The sequence below is a fragment of the Anomaloglossus baeobatrachus genome, chromosome 8, assembly GCF_048569485.1.
Source record: "Anomaloglossus baeobatrachus isolate aAnoBae1 chromosome 8, aAnoBae1.hap1, whole genome shotgun sequence".
Taxonomy (NCBI): Eukaryota; Metazoa; Chordata; class Amphibia; order Anura; family Aromobatidae; genus Anomaloglossus; species Anomaloglossus baeobatrachus.
The window spans coordinates 155,572,386-155,595,468 of record NC_134360.1 but is presented as its reverse complement, the minus strand read 5'-3'; the positions used below and the strand labels follow the sequence as shown (position 1 = coordinate 155,595,468).

At 47.6% G+C, this 23,083-nt stretch overlaps 1 protein-coding gene across 1 annotated transcript in view; it reads right to left on the bottom strand.

Moving 5' to 3' along the window:
• The window catches only part of STXBP3 (syntaxin binding protein 3), a 164,312-nt gene that overhangs the window by 84,766 nt on the left and 56,463 nt on the right, over positions 1-23,083 (bottom strand). Inside the window, exons 6-10 of the mRNA XM_075320950.1 lie at positions 17,793-17,893; positions 17,538-17,686; positions 17,348-17,438; positions 15,692-15,816; positions 13,455-13,559 (exon numbers count right to left, since the gene is read on the bottom strand). Of these exons, the coding sequence (XP_075177065.1) occupies positions 13,455-13,559; positions 15,692-15,816; positions 17,348-17,438; positions 17,538-17,686; positions 17,793-17,893 (571 nt within the window). The remainder of the gene's footprint in view (positions 1-13,454; positions 13,560-15,691; positions 15,817-17,347; positions 17,439-17,537; positions 17,687-17,792; positions 17,894-23,083) is intronic.

Sequence of the window (23,083 nt, the reverse complement as noted above, 5' to 3'; positions counted from 1 at the left end):
TCGTTAAATTAGGAACGGCGGTCACGTGGCAGCGACTACGCAACATACATACTCTCGACTACATTATGACTAGAGGGGCGCGGCCTCACTCAATACACTAGCATTGTGCAAAGCTACGCACATTTACTCAACATATTCCCCGGAGTATGCACATGACCACCACTTTTGGCTCTGACACCGGCGAATCCTCATAACATTATAGTAAAGTTAATTTTACAGACGGAAAAGGAAAAAAAAATTTCTTGGTTTCTATTCAGCATTATTGTGCAGCTCCCCAAATATGTAAAGTGATTCATACAGATGTTTAGTACCCATCAAAAAAAAAAAAATCTTTCACAAAGCCTTCATGGGGAACACCGGAACCATGGGTGACGTCAGCTGCCATCAGGAGGCCGGCACTAAGGAGTATAAATGTCGGCTCATCCCCTGCAGACTACACCCACCTGCACTGGACAAGGTAGTGAGAAAGCAGAAGACGTATACAACAAAGCAGAGGAAACATGGATTACAAAACATCCCACCAGTGCCATAAGGAGCCCACTGTTAGGTCTGTGTGTGTGTGTGTGTGTGTGTGTGTGTGTGTGTGTGTGTTACAATACAACACCGACTGTCTGGCTGCAAGTATATTATCCTCTGGAATAAAACCTGGTTGGCATGGCAGAAATGTGCACTTACATGAGGCACAGGCCAAGTGGGTAGAATACAAAGTCTGGCGTACGCAGCCTTCTCTAGAATCAAACAGGAAAGTCAGACAGAAAGAAAAGACAAAGATGACTAGTGCCATGAGGGGGTGAGTGCAGCTACGGCCGCCACTAGTATCGGTCTGTAGCAGGCAATCCTACCCTGATGCGTTGAAGTCAGTTCGAGGACAAAAGCATTGGGGAGAATGGCGGTGTTTAATGACTTATTTTTAATGACCGATATTATCTACAGCGGAGGGGCACAGCAATGGGGGCGGCCTGCGCGCCTTCATTCGCAAACCTCTTCCTAGGTTACTGGGAGAGGGGTTTGCAGATGGGTGAGGGCGGGCAGTCCTTGAACCATGTGCCCCTCTGGCTGAGATATATCGATGACATTTTGTTCATTTGGCAAGGCGATTGAACGGGCTCCAGCGGTTCATTGAAGGACTAAATATAAACAACTACAATATTAAATTGACTTACACATGCAGTAGGGAGAGTGTGGACTTCCTGGACATCAAAATTGAGATAGATGGAAACCGGCGTGTCCAGTCGGATGTGTTTAGGAAGCCCACATCGGTTAACTCCCTTCTGCATGCTACATCTAGTCACCATCACTCTACCATTCAAGCAATCCCAGTTGGTCAGTTTCTGAGGGCGAAGCGGATCTGCTCCACATCACCTAAATTTGAACAGCAGGCGGATGATCTTAGGGAGAGGTTCCAGTCCCGAGGCTATAGTAACCGTTGTATTAAAAAAGCTTACATAAGGGCTAGGAAGACACCTAGATAGGAACTCTTGCAAAAATCTCAAGGAGGGGTGGAGAAAGCAGAAGAGACGGTAAGCTTTATATCGACCTTCAATGCTCAGTGGGGAGAATTAAGGGAAATTCTGCAGAAGCACTGGTCGATATTGAAAACCGAACCAGCCCTGGCAAAACATCTTGCAGAATATCCACAAATGACATCGCGAAGAAGCAAAAACCTCAAGGATCTATTGGTCAGAAGCCACTATGTCCCGGAGAAAAAGATATATTTTGGATTGAGATCACCAATTTGGAGATGCTACCCGTGTGGAGAATGTGTGGCATGCCCCAACATATGCAGAGCAAAGAATTTCAGCTCAACGGATGGCACCCGCATGTTTGAAATTCGCCAATATATCACTTGCAACACAACGCAGGTGATATACTATGCAACGTGTGGATGCAACAAGGTATATGTTGGACTTACGTCCAGGCAGCTTAAGGTGAGAACACGGGAGCATGTCCGGGACATCCTGGCTTCTCAAACCATTACCAACCTGGAGGAGCTAAAGACGATACCCCGTCACTTTAAATTAGAACACGCAAGTAACCCAAAAAGTTTCCAAGTGAGGGGGATTGAGCACGTCCAGGTTGGTATTAGAGGAGGGGATGTCAAGCGCATACTAGCGCAAAAAGAATGTAAGTGGATCACTATGCTGGGCACCCTCGCACCGAGGGGACTCAATGAGTCTAACAGCTTCTCCTCTTTTCTGTGATAAATTAATATGGCATTGATCCATGGTGGGATCCCTCTGTGTGACGGATTTGAGCAAAGTTATGCTTCTGTTATTGGATGATGTATTATCTCTGGGGAGGCTTTGTTTGCCCCCACTGCTCTCAGCCAAAATTATTTGACAGTGTCTGGTGTTATTTATTTCTTTTGATTTTAATCATATTTTTTTAACATATTTTTTCTTACAGCAATATATGATCTAATGAAAATAATTTTCCATCATCTGCCGCATCATATATGACGTAACATCACTGAAAAATACAAATCCTTTCCCCTCATGCCTATGGACAAAATTAGATTTGTTTGTAGCACTTGAAACCACAAGCAGCAAACAACATGAATATATTGAACATCATGCTAATGGTAATATAGGGCCATATATTTATTCATATGTGTATATGTGTTTGTGTGTTTATGTGTTTACATGTTTGTATATTTTTATATATGCTCTTAATGCATTGATGGTGATACATGATTATTTATATACAGTACATCTATAGGCACACATTGGCACATGGGAGCAGGTATATATAGGTGTGTATGTACGTATGTGTGTATGTATATATATATATATAGTTAGGTCCAGAAATATTTGGACAGTGACACAAGTTTTGTTATTTTAGCTGTTTACAAAAACATGTTCAGAAATACAATTATATATATAATATGGGCAGAAAGTGCACACTCCCAGCTGCAATATGAGAGTTTTTCACATTCAAATCGGAGAAAGGGTTTAGGAATCATAGCTCTGTAATGCATAGCCTCCTCTTTTTCAAGGGATCAAAAGTAATTGGACAAGGGACTCTAAGGGCTGCAATTAACTCTGAAGGCATCTCCTTCGTTAACCTGTAATCAATGAAGTAGTTAAAAGGTCTGGGGTTGATTACAGGTGTGTGGTTTTGCATTTGGAAGCTGTTGCTGTGACCAGACAACATGCGGTCTAAGGAACTCTCAATTGAGGTGAAGCAGAACATCCTGAGGCTGGAAAAAAAGAAAAAATCCATCAGAGATATAGCAGACATGCTTGGAGTAGCAAAATCAACAGTCGGGTACATTCTGAGAAAAAAGGAATTGACTGGTGAGCTTGGGAACTCAAAAAGGCCTGGGCGTCCACGGATGACAACAGTGGTGGATGATCGCCGCATACTTTCTTTGGTGAAGAAGAACCCGTTCACAACATCAACTGAAGTCCAGAACACTCTCAGTGAAGTCGGTGTATCTGTCTCTAAGTCAACAGTAAAGAGAAGACTCTATGAAAGTAAATACAAAGGCTTCACATCTAGATGCAAACCATTCATCAATTCCAAAAATAGACAGGCCAGAGTTAAATTTGCTGAAAAACACCTCATGAAGCCAGCTCAGTTCTGGAAAAGTATTCTATGGACAGATGAGACAAAGATCAACCTGTACCAGAATGATGGGAAGAAAAAAGTTTGGAGAAGAAAGGGAACGGCACATGATCCAAGGCACACCACATCCTCTGTAAAACATGGTGGAGGCAACAAGATGGCATGGGCATGCATGGCTTTCAATGGCACTGGGTCACTTGTGTTTATTGATGACATAACAGCAGACAAGAGTAGCCGGATGAATTCTGAAGTGTACCGGGATATACTTTCAGCCCAGATTCAGCCAAATGCCGCAAAGTTGATCGGACGGCGCTTCATAGTACAGATGGACAATGACCCCAAGCATACAGCCAAAGCTACCCAGGAGTTCATGAGTGCAAAAAAGTGGAACATTCTGCAATGGCCAAGTCAATCACCAGATCTTAACCCAATTGAGCATGCATTTCACTTGCTCAAATCCAGACTTAAGACGGAAAGACCCACAAACAAGCAAGACCTGAAGGCTGCGGCTGTAAAGGCCTGGCAAAGCATTAAGAAGGAGGAAACCCAGCGTTTGGTGATGTCCATGGGTTCCAGACTTAAGGCAGTGATTGCCTCCAAAGGATTCGCAACAAAATATTGAAAATAAATGTTTGGGTTTGGTTTATTTGTCCAATTACTTTTGACCTCCTAAAATGTGGAGTGTTTGTAAAGAAATGTGTACAATTCCTACAATTTCTATCAGATATTTTTGTTCAAACCTTCAAATTAAACGTTACAATCTGCACTTGAATTCTGTTGTAGAGGTTTCATTTCAAATCCAATGTGGTGGCATGCAGAGCCCAACTCGCGAAAATTGTGTCACTGTCCAAATATTTCTGGACCTAACTGTATATATATGTATATATGTGTGTATGTATGTATGTACATGTATGTGTGTATATATGTACTTTAATGCATTATAATATGTTTCTAATGAATAAGTGAAGATAAGTGCATGATAGCAAAGAACGCATATTCCATATAGGCTTCAGATGACTTATGTACTGGTAACGTATTTAAATTTTGCAATGAAGGGTTAATTACCGCAAACCCTGGTGGTGTTGCACGCGTGCCCGGCGCTCTCCCCTGCCCCCTGTGGATGCTGCTGCTGTCTGGCGGCGTCGCATGCGTGCTGGATACATCAGATGTCACAACGCCCGTGCGGCGTCAGGAGAGGAGCTGCGGCCCACGGGGATAATGGGACATCACCGCGCATGCGCCTAACAACGCACCACCATTGGTTATAACACCTGAGGCGGGCTATATGAATGACGGCAGTGGAATCAGCTTCTGTGCCATTCCCTGATGAAGCTGTGAATGCGAAATGCGCATTGGAGGCATATGAGGTCGCACTGAATTGCTGCATATATGACATGGGTAAATAAGAATCAAGTTATAGAAATTTGCAGGCTATGAGATTTGGCTAGATACGGATCGTTGATCCACAAGTCCTTATGGGAGATGTTAGAATTCCATCCACAGTGCATTTAGATTGATTCAATGGAGCACCTGTTTGCTTGTTAGCAGGACTGTCACGTGAGTTTAATGTATGGAGTAACTGTTTGCTTCGCACAGGTGCCCGAACGACAGTAGATAAATAAAATCGCAGTAACTATTAAGATGCAAATCTTCTAGCTGATTATACTCTCACTGTCTAAACTGCTAAGGGTTGTTAGCACATTTAGGTGCACATTCACTATGAACTAGTGTTATGGTAATGAAGGAGCAACCCTTTGCTTTGCACTGGTGTTTGAGCGGCAGCAGTTAAATAAAAGCGCAGTAACCATCATGATTTAAAATCACCAATTTATATAGAATACTACTGCTGTTCAACTGCCAAGTGCTGTTGGCAAGCACAGGTGTTTATTGATCCACGAACTAGTGTGAATGGGTCTAAAACAAAATGGTGGATTAACCCCTTGTGTGCAAAAATACTGCAACATTAAATATACCAGTTATTCTTGTTGCACATTAATGATCTAAATAAAGAGAATTTTGTTTACTTACCGTAAATTCTTTTTCTTATAGTTCTGACATGGGAGACTCAGACCATGGGTGTATAGCTTCTGCCTCCGGAGGACACACAAAGTACTACACTAAAAAGTGTAGCTCCTCGCTCCGAGCATATACACCCCCTGGATTACCAAATCTAGCCAGTTTAGTGCAAAAGCTGAAGGAGGACATCCACCCACAAGTAGAGATAGAGCAAAACCCGGAACAACCGGAACCTCTGTCTACAACAACAGCCGGTGAAAACACACGGAACAAGAAAACTGCCAACAGGCAACAGGGAGGGTGCTGGGTCTCCCATGTCGGAACTATAAGAAAAAGAATTTACGGTAAGTAAACTAAATTCTCTTTTTCTTCATCGTTCCTTATGGGAGACCCAGACCATGGGACGTCTCAAAGCAGTCCATGGGTGGGAAATAAACAGAAAACTGAGAAGTAGGCAAAACCTAACTTCACAAATGGGCGACAGCCGCCTGAAGGATGCGTCTGCCCAAGCTCGCATCTGCCGAAGCATGAGCATGCACTTGGTAGTGCTTCGAAAAGGTGTGCAGACTAGACCAAGTGGCAGCCTGACAGACCTGCTGAGCCGTAGCCTGGTGCCTGAAAGCCCAAGAGGCACTGACAGCTCTGGTCGAGTGCGCCTTGATCCCCGGCGGGGGAGGCACCTGAGTGCACTGGTAGGCATCGGATATGGCCGACCTAATCCAACGAGCTAGGGTCGGTTTAGAAGCCGAGAGACCCTTGCGCTGACCAGTGGTCAGCACAAAAAGAGAGGTGCACCGCCTAAGAACAGCGGTGCGTGACACATAGATCCGGAGCGCCCGCACCAGATCTAAAGTATGCAATGCTTTCTCAAAGCGATGCACAGGAGCCGGACAAAAGGAAGGCAATGAAATGTCCTGGTTAAGGTGGAAAAGAGACACCACCTTAGGGAGAAAGTCCGGAGTCGGACGGAGAACCATCTTGTCTTGGTGAAAAACCAAAAAAGGTGACTCCGAAGAGAGCGCAGCCAAATCAGAGACTTTCCTGAGAGAAGTTATGGCCACCAGAAAAACGACTTTCTGTGAAAGTCGAAACAAAGAAACCTCCCTAAGAGGCTCAAAGGGGGGGGTTTCTGTAAGGCCGTGAGGACCAGATTAAGGTCCCAGGGATCCAAAGGCCGCCGGTAAGGTGGAATGATGTGAGATGCGCCCTGCATGAAGGTGCGCACCTGGGCCAGTCGGGCGATACGCCGCTGGAACAACACTGAGAGCCGAGACCTGTCCCTTAAGGGAATTGAGGGATAGTCCTAGCTGCAGACCGGCCTGTAGAAAGGACAGGATGGTCGGCAAGGAAAAAGGCCAAAGGGCATGCCCGGAAGAACGACACCAGGACAGGAAAATTCTCCAAGTCCTGTGGTAAATCTTGGCCGAGGAAGACTTCCGAGCCTGAGTCATAGTGGAGATGACTTCGGGAGGAATGCCGGAAGCCGTCAGGATCCAGGACTCAAGAGCCACGCCGTCAATCTGAGAGCTGCAGAATTCTGGCGGAAAAACGGACCTTGTGAGAGAAGATCTGGGCGGTCCGGGAGATGCCACGGCACCTCTACGGACAGACGGAGCAGGTCTGGGTACCAAGCTCGCCTGGGCCAGTCTGGAGCAATGAGTATGACCCGACGGCCCTCCATTCTGATCTTGCGCAGGACTCTGGGCAAGAGAGCTAGAGGGGGAAACACGTAAGACAGACGGAACTGGGACCAATCCTGAACCAGCGCGTCCGCTGCAAAGGCCTGAGGATCGTGGGAGCGAGCCACGTAAACCGGGACCTTGTTGTTGTGACGGGATGCCATTAGATCCACTTCCAGAGTGCCCCACTTGCGGCAGATCGACCGGAACACTGCCGGATGCAGAGCCCACTCGCCGCTGTCCACGGTTTGACGGCTGAGATAATCTGCCTCCCAGTTTTCTACGCCTGGGATGTGGACTGCGGATATGGTGGACTTGGAGTCCTCCGTCCACTGAAGGATGCGTTGAACCTCCAACATTGCCAGGCGGCTGCGAGTCCCGCCCTGGTGATTGATGTAGGCAACTGCTGTCGCGTTGTCTGACTGGACTCGAATGTGCTTGCCCGCCAACAGGTGGTGAAAGGCTACGAGAGCTAGAAGCACAGCTCTGATCTCCAGCACATTGATCGAGAGGGCTGATTCGGACGGAGTCCAAGTGCCCTGTGCTTGGTGGTGGAGAAATACCGCTCCCCAGCCGGAGAGACTGGCATCCGTGGTGAGAATCACCCAGGACGGGATCAGGAAGGAGCGTCCCTGAGACAGAGAGAGGGGCCGAAGCCACCACTGAAGAGAGCTCCTGGTCTGTGGCGACAGAGCCACCAACTTGTGCAAGAAAGAAGTCAGCTTGTCCCAACAGCGGAGAATGTCCAGCTGCAGAGGACGCAGATGGAACTGGGCAAAGGGAACCGCTTCCATTGACGCCACCATCTGACCCAGCACCTGCATGAGGTGCCTGATGGAATGACGGCGGGGCCTCAACAGAGAGCGCACTGCCAGATGGAGGGACTGCTGTTTGACTAAGGGCAGCTTCACAAGTGCCGGCAGAGTCTCGAATTGCATCCCTAGGTACGTAAGTTTTTGGGTCGGGGTCAGAGTGGACTTGGGCAGATTGACAAGCCACCCGAATTGAACAAGAGTGGCGAGAGTGAGCGAGACACTCCGCTGACAGTCTGCACTGGATGAAGCCTTGACAAGAAGGTCGTCCAGGTAAGGAATCACTGCCAACCCCTGGAGGTGCAGAACCGCAACCACTGCTGCCATGACCTTGGTAAATACTCGAGGGGCCGTGGCTAACCCGAAGGGGAGAGCCACGAATTGGAAATGTTCCTCTCCGATTGCAAAACGTAGCCAACGCTGGTGTGAAACTGCAATTGGCACATGCAGATAGGCATCTCTGATGTCGATGGATGCCAGGAAATCTCCTTGGGTCATTGAGGCAATGACCGATCGCAGAGACTCCATGTGAAAATGCCGCACCTGAACATGCTTGTTGAGAAGCTTGAGATCCAGGATGGGCCGGAAGGAACCGTCCTTTTTGGGGACTAGGAAGAGATTTGAGTAAAAACCTCTGAACCGTTCCATGGCGGGAACCGGTACAATTACTCCGTTGGCCTGTAAGGATGCCACGGCCTGAGAGAAGGCGGCGGCCTTGGAGCAGGGGGGAGTTGACAGAAAAAATCTGTTTGGCGGGCTGGAAAAGAACTCTATCCTGTAGCCGTGGGAGATGATATCCCGCACCCACTGATCGGAGACGTGTTGAAACCACACATCGCCAAAGTGGGAGAGCCTGTCACCGACCAAGGACGTTGCTGGCTCGGCCAGATAGTCAAGAGGAGGCTGCCTTGGTGGCAGCAGCTCCTGCGGACCTTTGTGGACGCGGCTTCTTGCGCCAGGTGGGCTTCTGGTCCTTGGCTGAGTTAGTAGACGAGGCCGAGGGCTTAGAGGCCGCCCAGTTAGAGGAACGAAAGGAACGAAACCTCGACTGGTTCCTGCCCTGGACAGGTTTCCTGGGTTTAGTCTGTGGCAAGGAAGTACTCTTCCCGCCAGTAGCCTCCTTAATAATTTCATCCAGTTGTTCACCGAACAGCCTGGACCCGGCAAATGGGAGCCCAGCAAGGTACTTCTTTGAAGAAGCATCTGCCTTCCACTCTCGAAGCCACAAAATCCTGCGGATAGCGAGGGAATTAGCGGAGGCCACCGCAGTGCGGTGAGAAGCCTCCAGCATGGCAGACATGGCGTAGGCTGAAAAGGCTGAAGCCTGGGAAGTTAAGGCAACCAATTCAGGCATAGAGTCCCTAGTGAGGGAATGCATCTCCTCTAGGGAAGCAGAGATGGCTTTGAGAGCCCACACTGCTGCAAAGGATGGGGAGAACGAGGCCCCTGCCGCCTCATAGACAGACTTGGCCAGGAGGTCAACCTGGCGGTCAGTGGGATCCTTAAGTGAGGTGCCATCAGCCACAGATACAACTGTCCGGGCTGAGAGTCTAGACACCGGAGGGTCTACCTTTGGTGAGTGAGCCCACTCCTTGACCACCTCTGGTGGAAAAGGAAAACGGTCATCAGAACCACGCTTTGGGAAGAGTTTGTCAGGACAGGCTCTGGGCTTGGACACAGTGGCTTGAAAACTGGAGTGGTTAAAGAACACACTCCTTGTTCTCTTAGGCAAGGTAAACTGGTGCTTTTCTGCCAGAGAGGGTTGCTCCTCTGATACTGGCGGATTGAGGTCCAGTACAGAATTAATGGACGCAATCAAATCACTAACATCCGCATCACCCTCGGTCAGATCAATGGGGCACATGGAGGTAGCGTCCGAGCCCCCAGTAAAGACATCCTCCTCGTCTTGCGAGTCGGCTCGTGAATCGGAGCCGCGGGACGAGGAAGGAGAGGGGACCCTGCGTCTCCTTTTAGGAGGACGGGGTCTGGGAGCAGATGAAGAATCCTCTGTGAGCTCTGCAGAGCGAGCCGAAGCAGCAGAGGCGCCCTGAGAAGGGGGCTGATGCATGCTCAGCAGAGTCCGGGACAACTCTCCCATGAAGTCGGCAAAGGACTGGGAGATAGCCTTAGAAAAAGATTCTACCCAAGCCGGGGGTTCAGCCACCGGGGCCGGAGCAGCCGGAGGGACCACTGGGGAGACTCCAGGCTGAGGCACCACCATGTTAGAGCAGGCATCACAATGAGGATATGTGCTCGGTTCAGGCAGTACGAGCTTACATGCAGTGCATATTGAGTACAGCCTTGCAGCCTTGCTCCTAGTGTGAGACATGCTGCTGAGGTGGAGGCTCTGCAGTAAAGAACACACTCCTTCAGAATGACCCCCAGAGAGTGTATAATAAACTCCACAACCAGAGGTTGTGGCTTACCAGACCGTTTTGTGTGCCCTCCGGATCCCACAGCTCGGACCCCCAGACAGGTTGCAGAGATGCAGCAGCCAGCGCCGATCAGTGTGAGAACGCTGATAAAATGGTGCCGGAGGGAGGAGGGGGGGCGGGGCCTAGTCCAAGAGCGGGAACCGGAGGGCCAAGGAGATATACAGGGGAGGGAAACATCTCCTCAGAGAGGAGTGTCCTCCCCTATGCAGAACGGCCGGTGGGCGGCGCCGCACTGTCCCTCTGCATGACTGACATGCAGGGGCAGTGAAAACGAAAGTAGGCCGCAGCCAAAGCCGGGGCCTAAATTTTACAATGCGGCCGGCGAGCAGGCACCCTCGGCGCGGTTCTCACGTGAAAACCAGAGAACTGGCCGGAAATGTCACCAAAGTAACCTGACACACTCTCCCCAACAATAAAGATGCAAAGGACCCCCTGCAATAACGTCTCAAATACTTAGCTTGTGAAACGCAGGGCCAGGTCCCTGAGGGATGAGTGCTCCGTCCGGCAGGGTCCTTTAAGGGCTGTGGATGGAGACCGGTCTCCTGCAAAGCAGTGAGAACCGTGCTGGCTCCCACTTCAAGCCAGAGCCCGCGGGATGTAAGGCTCCAGCCTTGACATCAACCTTAACAACACCGCCGACACAGTGGGGTGAGAAGTGACATGCCGGGAGTCCAGCTTGGACCCGCTTTTCTTCCAACTCTTTAAAATCAAAAATCAGATGAGAATGCATGTGTGGATGTGTGCCTCCTGAACACAAAGCATTGAACTGGCTAGATTTGGTTATCCAGGGGGTGTATATGCTCGGAGGGAGGAGCTACACTTTTTAGTGTAGTACTTTGTGTGTCCTCCGGAGGCAGAAGCTATACACCCATGGTCTGGGTCTCCCATAAGGAACGATGAAGAAAGCCTCTATTGTAATCAACATAACTGGAAGCCTGGAAATTCACAATACATGTTGAGAATTAAATAAAAAAATTATGGGATTTGTTTGATTCAATGGGAATTTTTTCTGCAGCATAATGTGTGAACCTGTCTTTTCCTGGACCATGACTCATTGTTTGAGATCTTACATGTGCTTTTTTATGATGGTTGTAAATTGCTCTTTTTATTCTTAATAAAAACATACTTTTTGATATTTGCAAAAATACATGGTTGCATTCAAGACTCCCCCTTTTTTCTTTGTGTTCAATGTTATTGTTTGAGTCTGCAATATAAGTTCTAAATAATGAAAATCTGGAAGTGGTTTTTCTCTGTAGTCCTGCAGAGGTTACTTTCTCTGACAGCCATGTAGGAACGAAGATGGTAGCGCCCAGAGAGGAAGGGACAAGAACAAGTCTGAGCATGGGAGCCTAATTGGCTGATGGAAAGGGAGCATGGCCTGTCGAGACCGAATTTAGACACCCAGCTTCCCAAGATAGCAAGGAGCAGTGATGGGGAGGCCGGTGCTGTTGCGACACAGATGCCAACAGAAGTTGCTAGAGGGAAGAGGGAATGTGAAGGGGTTGAAACTGTTGCGAGTCAGCAGACAAAGAACATCAGGGTAAGGCTAGGTTCACATTTCCGTCAATTTGTATCAGTCACAATCCGTGGCTCTGGTAAACAACGGAATACGTTTGGTGGATTCCGTTGTGCCCATAGACTTGTATGAGCGGCGGATTGTGACTGAGGATGCTGCGTTGCATCCTCCGCCCGAATGATCAGTTGTGGAATGACTGACTGCCGGGCAGCAGGAACGCAGCTTGTAACGTTTTTTGAGCAGTGCAATCTGTAGGATTTCGCTGCGCATGCTCTCTCTGGCTCCCTGCACATGTAACCAGGGTACACATCGGGTTACAAAGCAATGCGCTTTGCTTAGTTACCCGATATTTACCCTGGCTATGTGTGCAAGGAGTCAGCGCTAAGTGGTGTACGCTGGTAACCAAGGTAAATATCGGGTAACCAAGCAAAGTGCTTTGCTTAGTTACCCGATATTTACCCTGACTACGTGTGCAGGGAGCCCGCCACTTCCCCGCTCGGTATGTACACACACACACACACACACACACACACACACACACACACTCACACACACACACACACACACACACAGTCCCCAGCACTGACGTCCTCAGCGCCATGGCCCCGCTCGGCTTCACTCACCCCGCCCCCCGCACACATTCTTGGTGGCCGAACGATCAGCTGATCACCCGGCGGCCGGCTGCTGTGAGCAATTGGCTGATCACCCGGCGGCCAGCTGCTGTGAGCGATCAGCTCATCACTCTCATTAGCCGGGCGCCCGGAGATCATCTGTTTGCTCTCAAAAGCCGGCCGGCTATTGTGAACGATCAGCTGATCGCTCTCTCTTTTACAACGGAGTCCGACAATGAATTCTAATTCTTGTCATCCGTTGTACAACACATCAGTCACAAGCGTCAAGCAACGCATGTGACTGATGCAAAACAACGGAAATGTGAACCTAGCCTAAGGGGAACACAGGCAGCTAGAAGCCAGAGCAAGTGCAGTATGGCTGGAAGGTACACTCAGCCATACTGAACCTCGTCTGGACCTGGGGTCCTCAGAGCCTTGGATCCATCTTCCCTCCATGCAATATGGGAGGCAGGCCAACAGGAGTAAAGGCAAGAAACAGTCTCTGGAGCAATATAAACAAAGGCAGAGCAGGTCTGGATCCCATACCTGTAGCAGTCTCCTACATGACATTAAACTAAACTGTCTTAGTCCACTATCTGTATGTGGTGTAGTCTGCAAAAAAGAGCACGTTTCTAATTCTTAGTGTCCCCTCCTGGTGACAGCAGTTGTACTTCATGGTTCTTGGGTGCCCCAATAAAGTAACTAATCCAAGATATTAATATGTAATTGTGTGTGGAAAAGGAAAAAAAAATATCTGCAACAAAATGATTTCCGTGTAAGTGGCAGATCGGATGCAGAGGCTATACCATCATACATACTCCAAGACAACAGCAATGTGTCTGTGACGGATTTTCGCCCATACTTCATCAGACTCATCCAAACGACCTTCCTTCTCTTTTCCCACCGCGCTGTCTGGTTTATACCTATGAGAAAGCAGATAGTAAACCGGGTCACAGTTTATTTTTCCCTGGCATTTTTCAAACAGTGCAAAGAAAAGTACCTCTTATGCTTGCATTGTATGAGACGTCTGGCCATCAGATACTGTAGAGCTGAACTATGGACCAATACAATATCCCTGCTATCTGGCATTTTTCCCTTTTCCTGGGTGTTTATTTTTTTAGTGATTAGCTATAATTTTTAAAAAATATAACATTTTCTTTATGTTGCTGATTTTTCCGATTTAACAATAGCGATTTATGTAAGAAACCTTTTAGTTTTCTGGTTGACCATGTAATAAGTTGTGATGGTGAGGATCTGGGAGATAAGACATTCTGAGCGTTCATGGGAACAAACTGACAGAAGCCCTAACCTTAACGCTGGGCCCTTTTATCTGCGTTCATCTCTTCTCAGCTCAAGGAGATCAGGGATTGTCATGTAAGGTCTAATAGAAGTATAAGACACAGAGGTATCATCAGGACCCTGTATGGAGGAGAGCCAAAAGCAGGAAGGGCCTAACTGCACATATATACCCAATAGCAATTCATTATAGGACTCACTTTAGGTGGTTGAAGCAGATTCTTTTGGGCCTTGATTAATTAGGAAATGGGACAAAACGTAATAGAGTGATCCTGTCAGAGCTATCTAGTGAAAGAACATTCACCAGAATATTAAATCACAATAGCAAACAACAACTTTACGACCAAATATAATTTAAGATTACTTACCTTTAGAGAATATGTGCCCACGACCAGGACCAGTTGAGACCTGGACATGGCAGTTCCTGACCTCCGGAGCCGAGAGTCTGCTCCGCAGGAGACCGCAGCTGCTCGTGCCCATGATCAGGGTTCAGTGCACTGTGGTCTCTCACTGATGTTCTCCCTACGGAGGATCCATGCGACTCTGCAGCAATGAATTGACATGCTGCGGCCTCGGAAAGCCGCACTGCAGGTCAGTTTTTGCTGCAGGCCGTACACACACACACAATGGGCATGAGATTTCTAGAAGTTCCATCCACTGTGCTTTTACTTTACATCGTAGCATTTTGGATGCAGCGAAAACACACTGCATCCAAAACGATGCAAACACTGATTGTGGGCATGCACTCTAAGACTTAAAGGGTTGTTCTCACAAAGTACATTTTAATCAATATATCTTGAAATAAAAATAAAGATCCACAATTGGATGTGTTTAAAATAAATGTTCCTGTGAGGAGAATCTTATACACGTGCCCCTGCTGTGTACTGTGTAATGGCCATGTCTTACTGTACTGGGACACAGTCTGATCATATCACATCTCCTGGGCCGGGGAGGGAGTAAAATACACAAAAAAAAAAAAAAGTATACAGTCATTATATCACGGAATCATAGCTACTGACATCTGTGATAACAACAGACCTTTTTAAAAGAAGGCAGAAAAACCTTTTACTTTAGAAAGAATAGAAAAAAAAAAAAATAAGGGAAGAAGAATCAGCTATGATCCCGTGCTGTAATGTCTTTATTCTCTTCCTTCCCTGCCCAGGAGCTGTGGTATGATCAGACCACGTCCCTGTACAATCAGACACGACCATTAAACAGCACATAGTAGGGGCACCTATATAAGATCTCACCACAGGAACATTTTTGTTCTTTAAAGTGATCCTGTCAGGTCCAATATGCACCCAGCACCACGAGCAGTTCTAGTTGCATATTTCTAATCCCTGCCTAACCGTCCCTGTATACACTAGCATAGATAAAGAAATCTTTAGAAAAAGTATTTCTAAAGATCTTTTACCGTATACTAATGAGCGTGGGGACTAGTCCGAAGGGTGTTGTTTCCCTTGCTAGTTGGCCCCATAAGCATGTTAGTATGCCCCTGTGAGCGTGCTAACATGCTAATGAATGTGCAGTGTCAGGATGGTCGCACTCACCTCTCTGCTGCTATCCCTGCCCGACGGGGGGGACTTCGGCTCAGTGCGCATGACCCCGGAGTTTCGGTCATACGCACTATGAAGTTGGATGTATGCATCCCAGCTTAAACTGAAGTAGTGCGCATGACCGTAAGTCCGGGATCATGCGCACTGAGCCAAAATCCAGCGTCGGGCGGCGATGGCAATGGAGAGGTGAGTAAAACACTTACTTGTAAACATCGTCCTCAATAGGTAAGACATCATAAATCATGGCCTGGAAAGTCAGCTCATGCAGCACTGTAGACACCGGATCAAATCCTCGGTCAAGTATAAGTAATTGAGACTGAGACTTCTCCTGCATGAAGAAGGAAAAAAAAAACAAAAAACAAAATTTTCAAACAAGATTTTTTTTCCCCCCACATGAACCATCACCATATAGTAATGGTTTTATTTTTAACCTTCTTTAAATCCAACGGGATGTGATTATTTGGCTTTGAACCATACAATAAATGCTGCCAAATTCAGCAGACACTGTACAGCTGAGTTCACATGTCCTGTAATCATCCATTAGAATGGATCCTGCAGAGATCTCTTGCCAAATTATTTTTGCTGGATGCGTTTTGTTTGTTTTGGGGTTTTTTTTACATGGGAGTGTATGGAGAACAGATCCATTAACGGATTGCTATTTATCTGCCATTTGTAACGGATCCATTACAAATGCAAGAATAACGAATTACTAAATAGCAATCCGTTAACGGATCCAATTTCCATAAACGCCCATATTAAAAAAAAATAAAAAAAAAAAAAACAGAAAACCAGATCCAGCAGACATCAGTTATTTAACAACGGCGAAAAAAGTTTTGTCTGCATAACTTTTTTTGCCAACAGATCTCTGCTGGATCCACTATAATGGATGACTTCAGGACATGAAAATTCAACCTAAGGCCTGTGCCACACATCCGTGCCTCCGGCACGTGTTTGTCATTTTTTACACGTACCGGCGGCACGGAGACACTTTAACCAATGCTACCCTATTGTAGCAGGCACACACACGTAAAACCACACGGAACGTGTGTCCGTGTGCGTTTGTACGTGTGTGCGATTTTCAAAGCGCTGACATGTCCGGTTTTTCGCCGGCAGCACGGGTGTCACACGGCCCGCACCCGCACCACACGGGTGTAGTGTGGATGCGGTCCCGTGTGACACGCGCCGGAGAAAACACACATGTCAGTTAAAAAAAAAAAAAACATTAACTCACCTTCTCCAGCCCTCCTGTCTCTGCCGCTGCTGCCTCTTGCTGCCGACCGCCGCTCATTATTCTCATTGAATATTCACTTCACAGCCTGGCAGCAGCAGCAGCGGGGAGACGGGAGGGCTGGAGCCTGAGGATCAGCACCACGGACAGCAGCGCGGACATCAGGAAGGACCAGGTGAGTATGATAATTACTGATTCTACGTGTGCTATCGCGGATAGCACACGTAGAACACACGTGTCACGCACGTACCAGAGACACGTACTTACCTGCACACAACACGCAGGGAAAATACGTGTCTCTCGGCACGTGCGTGAAATTCACGTGAGTGTGGCAGAGGCCTTAGAGGGTGTATGCACGTACAGGCCTGCAGGGACATTACTCATAGCATCACTACAGAATTATAGTACAATGCCTGCTTCATGTTAGGCTGGCTAATCCTGTAATGTGTGGGCCCCGCTAGCCTCTCTCTGTATACAATAATGATACACAAGCCTGATGCTGAAATCATGGGCATGCCAATAGGCAAAGCTAAAATTACCCAGTTCATTAAAAGTGGAACAGGAGCCCAAAGATTGTATGGATAAGCGGAGTACTGAATAGTTGCACTTGTCTGATTTAGATTCACATTACCTTACACTGATTTCTTTCATCCGTCTTGTAAAACCCCACAAGTTTTTCTTCTACCAAGTTGGCCAAATCTTCCGCATTATCCAGGGGATCTCTACACAGATGAATCATTGTGATGAACAAAAAGTAGTTTTATTGCCATAGATGATGTTCATACAAAAGTCATAGACAGGAAAGGGTTTCTGGACGTTACCTCTTAAAGCGGACGCCAGGGTTCTCGTCCAGAGTCGCGCACAGCGTCACTATCTGCTGAGCAATGGAATCGGTTGCAGATTCTTTATTCACGGATTTATCTGGACTATACAGCAGGTGAAAAGCATCAGGGACATTCAACAGGAACACCTACAGGGACCAAGAACCCTCGTCACAGCAATGCACCATGTACCATATAACAAAAACATATGGGGACAGGGATAAAATGAAAATCAGACTTATCTGTGGGAATTACCTGAGACTCTTTAGGGAAAAAGGAAATATTGATCTCCTTGCATTTTTTTATCGTCTTAGGCTGGCATGATCTTAGCTTTTTAAAAAGGTCATCTGGACAAGCTGAAAAGCAAAGAAATTTGTGTATATATTATATGTAATACAGTAACTCCATCCACGTGTGACAAGAAGTTTCTGCATGGAAATAGAAGCATGCCGTGTAGACATCTGAAATATTCACTGTGTTACCGAAATATTACAAATTGAATCGGAGGACGTTTTTGCAAAATGCTGTACAGGTCCTGGTGATTGTAGGGTCATAGGTGCTGCACTCATGTGGTCACAGGAGGGGCCTGGCTGGGATACAGTTATTAGATGCCACAGTCAGCATTGGCTGTAACATCTATGGGCTTGTGCAGACGTCCCAGTAAAATCGGCCCGATCCTTGACCGTAATGAACAGATTGGCCCCCGGTCTCCTGACAGGATCATGACAGCAGACAGCTTCATATATTTCTATGAGGGCAGAGACGCTCAGGTCGGGAGAGTAGTGGTCAGTCCATGCATTATGATCTGGGATCAGGCCCATTTGTCTGGACATCTACACGAGTATATTATGAACAGTGAGGGCACCATGAACTCAGGATTGTCTGACTGGCAGAATAAGGTGTTATTTATAATGCATAGTGGATACCATAATATAAATATATATATATATTATATACACTCATCTGTATCAAAATACTGCAATGCGCAGGACCTCAATGCCGGCGCGTGTATATGACGTATGCGTGTCATGCACCGCGGCTTCAGGTTCCCTTTAATGACTGAGCCTCATTTTTCAATTCTGACCAGTGTCACAATGCAGTAATAAATCTGGAACACTTCAATGGATCCCAGTGATTCTGAGATGTTTTTTCATGACACGTTTTACTTCATGATCTTTGTAAATTTTGGTCGATATTATTTGAGTTTACTTATGAATATATAGAAAACTTGGCAAAATTTGCTTAAAACGTTTTTGCAATTTTCACATTTTTAAAGCCCTTAAACCAGATAGCTATAAAAACACAAAATAATTAAATAATGTGAACTTTACAATAGAACCATTTGAAACATTTTTTTTTGTAGGAATAGGCCTATATGACAGAAAATACCCAAAAGTGACATCATTCTAAAAACTGCACCCCCTCAAACTGCTCAAAACCACATTCAACCACCCTTCAGGTGCTTCACAGGAACTAAAGCAATGTGGAAGGAAAATAAATAAAAAATGAATATTTTTACTTTTTCCTACAAAAATGCTTCTTTAGCCTCAAATTTTGCATTTTCACAATAACCGGAGAAAATCCACCATACAATTTGGTGTAAAATTTCTCCCGAGTACATCGATACCCCATATGTGGTGGAAATTTACTGTTTGGGAGCATGACAGGGCTTGGAATGGAAGGAGCGTCATTTGATTTATGGAATGCAAATTTGGCTGGAAGAGATTGGGGACACCATGCTGTGTTTGAAGAGCCCCTGATTTACTAAACTGTGGAATCCCCCACGTGACTCCATATTGGAAACTACACCCCTCAAAAAATGTATCTAGGAGATGTGGTGAATATCTTGAACTCATTGATAATTCACAGAATGTTTTATAATATTGGGAGGTGAAAATGAAATATTATGGGGGTTTTGTTTTTTGTTTTAAACAAAATTACATTTCACAAGGGTAAAAGGAGAAATTTCGTAACAAACTTATGGTCCATTTTTTCCTGAGTACACAAATACCCTATATGTGGTTGAAAACTACTTTTCAGTCACAGTGGAAGGAGCGCCATATCTGAGTGCAGATTTGGCTTAAATGGTTTGCGGATGCCATGTTACATTGCCAGAGCCCATGAGGTGCCAGAACAGCAGAAACCCCCTATTTTACAGACACCTCTAAAATCATCTAGAGGTGCAGTGAACACATTGAAACATATGTGGTGTCAAAGTGTTTTACCATTGGGCGGTGAAGAAAAGAAGGGAATTTTGTTTACTTACCGTAAATTCCTTTTCTTCTAGCTCCTATTGGGAGACCCAGACAATTGGGTGTATAGCTTCTGCCTCCGGAGGCCACACAAAGTATTACACTTTAAAAAGTGTAACCCCTCCCCTCTGCCTATACACCCTCCCGTGGATCACGGGCTCCTCAGTTTTGGTGCAAAAGCAGGAAGGAGAAAACTTATAAATTGGTCTAGGGTAAATTCAATCCGAAGGATGTTCGGAGAACTGAAAACCATGAACCAAAAGAACAATTCAACATGAACAACATGTGTACACAAAAGAACAACCAGCCCGAAGGGAACAGGGGCGGGTGCTGAGTCTCCCAATAGGAGCTAGAAGAAAAGGAATGTACGGTAAGTAAACAAAATTCCCTTCTTCTTTGTCGCTCCATTGGGAGACCCAGACAATTGGGACATCCAAGAGCAGTCCCTGGGTGGGTAAAAGAATACCTCAATAAAAAGAGCCGAAAAAACGGCCCCCTCTTACAGGTGGGCAACCGCCGCCTGAAGGACTCGCCTACCTAGACTGGCGCCTGCCGAAGCATAAGTATGCACCTGATAGTGTTTTGTGAAAGTGTGCAGACTAGACCAGGTAGCTGCCTGACACACCTGCTGAGCCGTAGCCTGGTGCCGCAATGCCCAGGACGCACCCACGGCTCTGGTAGAATGGGCTTTTAGCCCTGAAGGAAGCGGAAGCCCAGAAGAACGGTAGGTTTCAAGAATCGGTTCCTTGATCCACCGAGCCAAGGTTGACTTGGAAGCCTGCGAACCCTTACGCTGGCCAGCGACAAGGACAAAGAGCGCATCTGAACGACGCAGGGGCACCGTGCGAGACACGTAGAACCGGAGTGCTCTCACCAGATTCAAAGAGTGCAAATCCTTTTCACATTGGTGAATTGGATTAGGGCAAAATGAAGGTAAGGAGATATCCTGATTTAGATGAAAAGGGGATACCACCTTAGGGAGAAATTCCGGGACAGGACGCAGAACCACCTTATCCTGGTGAAAAACCAGGAAGGGGGCTTTGCATGACCGCGCTGCAAGCTCCGACACTCTTCGGATGTAATCCTGAAGACGCTAGGAGCCAGGACTCAATGGCCACACAGTCAGGTTGAGGGCCACAGAATTCAGATGGAAAAATGGGCCTTGCGACAGCAAGTCTGGGCGGTCTGGAAGCGCCCACGGTTGACCCACCGTGAGATGCCACAGATCTGGGTACCACGACCGCCTCGGCCAGTCTGGAGCGACGAGAATGGCGCGACGACAGTCGGACCTGATCTTGCGTAACACTCTGGGCAGCATCGCCAGAGGAGGAAACAAATAAGGCAGTTGAAACTGCGACCAATCCTGAACTAACGCGTCCGCCGCCAGAGCTCTGTGATCCTGAGACCGTGCCATGAATGCCGGGACCTTGTTGTTGTGCCGTGACGCCATGAGATCGACGTCCGGCGTTCCCCAGCGGCGACAGATCTCTCGAAACACGTCTGGGTGAAGAGACCATTCCCCCCGCATCCATGCCCTGACGACTGAGAAAATCTGCTTCCCAGTTTTCTACGCCCGGGATGTGAACTGCGGAGATGGTGGAGGCTGTGGCTTCCACCCACTGCAGAATCCACAAGACTTCCTGGAAGGCTTGACGACTGAGAGTGCCGCCTTGGTGGTTGATGTATGCGACGGCAATGGCGTTGTCCGACTGGATACGGATCTGCCTGCCCTCCAGCCACCGATGAAAAGCCAATAGGGCTAGATACACTGCCCTTATCTCCAGAACATTGATCTGAAGGGAAGACTCTATCGGAGTCCAGGTTCCCTGAGCCCTGTGGTGGAGAAAAAATGCTTCCCATCCTGACAGGCTCGCGTCCGTGGTGACCACAGCCCAGGTTGGGGGTAGGAAGGATTTTCCCTGCGATAGAGAATTGGGAAGGAGCCACCACTGAAGTGACGTCTTGGTTGCAAGAGAAAGAGAGACGTTCCTGTCGAGGGAAGCCGACCTCCTGTCCCATTTGCGGAGAATGTCCCATTGGAGTGGCCGTAGATGGAATTGCGCGAACGGCACTGCCTCCATTGCTGCCACCATTTTCCCCAGGAAGTGCATGAGGCGCCTTAAGGGGTGTGACTGACTCCGAAGAAGTGATTGCACCCCTGCCTGCAGAGAAATCTGTTTGTCCCGCGGTAGCTTGACTACCGCTGACTGTGTATGAAACTCCATCCCGAGGTAAGTCAGCGATTGGGTCGGTGTCAACTTGGATTTCGGGAAGTTGATGATCCACCCGAACTGCTGGAGAGTCGTCAGAGCAACGGTAAGGCTGTGTTGACACGCCACCCGAGAAGGGGCCCTGACTAGGAGATCGTCTAAGTAGGGAATCACCGAGTGGCCCTGAGAGTGTAGTACCGCCACGATGGATGCCATGACTTTGGTGAAAACCCGTGGGGCTGTCGCCAGGCCGAAAGGCAATGCCACGAACTGAAGGTGTTCGTCCCCGATGGCGAAACGCAAGAAGCGTTGATGTTCGGGTGCGATTGGCACGTGGAGATAAGTATCCTTGATGTCGATCGATGCTAGGAAGTCTCCTTGTGACATCGAGGCGATGACCGAGCGGAGAGATTCCATCCGAAACCGTCTGGTGCTCACATGTCTGTTGAGCAGTTTGAGGTCCAGAACGGGATGGAATGATCCGTCCTTCTTTGGCACCACGAACAAGTTGGAGTAAAAGCCGCGACCACGTTCCTGAAGGGGAACGGGGGTCACAACTCCCTCTGTCTTCAGAGTGACTACTGCCTGAAAAAGTGCGTCGGCCTGAGCGGGGGGCGTAGAGGTTCTGAAGAAACGAACCGCAGGACGAGAGCTGAACTCTATCCTGTAACCGTGAGACAGAATGTCTCTCACCCATCGGTCTTGAACATGTGGCCACCAGGCGTCGCCAAAGCGGGAGAGCCTGCCACCGACCGAGGATGCGGCTAGGGGATGCCGAGAGTCATGAGGAGGCCGCCTTGGAGGCAGTGCCTCCTGCGGCCTTTTGGGGGCGTGACTTGGACCGCCACGCATAGGAGTTCCTCTGTTCCTCTGGCCTTTCTCCGGCCTGCTGGACGAAGCGGATTGGGGCTTGGCGGAGGGAAGAAAGGATCGAAACCTGAATTGAATTTTTCGTTGCTGAGGTCTCTTTGGTTTGGACTGGGGTAAGGAAAAGTCCTTTCCCTTGGATTCCTTAATAATCTCATCCAAATCGTTCGCCAAACAAGCGTTCGCCAGAAAACGGCAAACCGGTTAAGAACCTCTT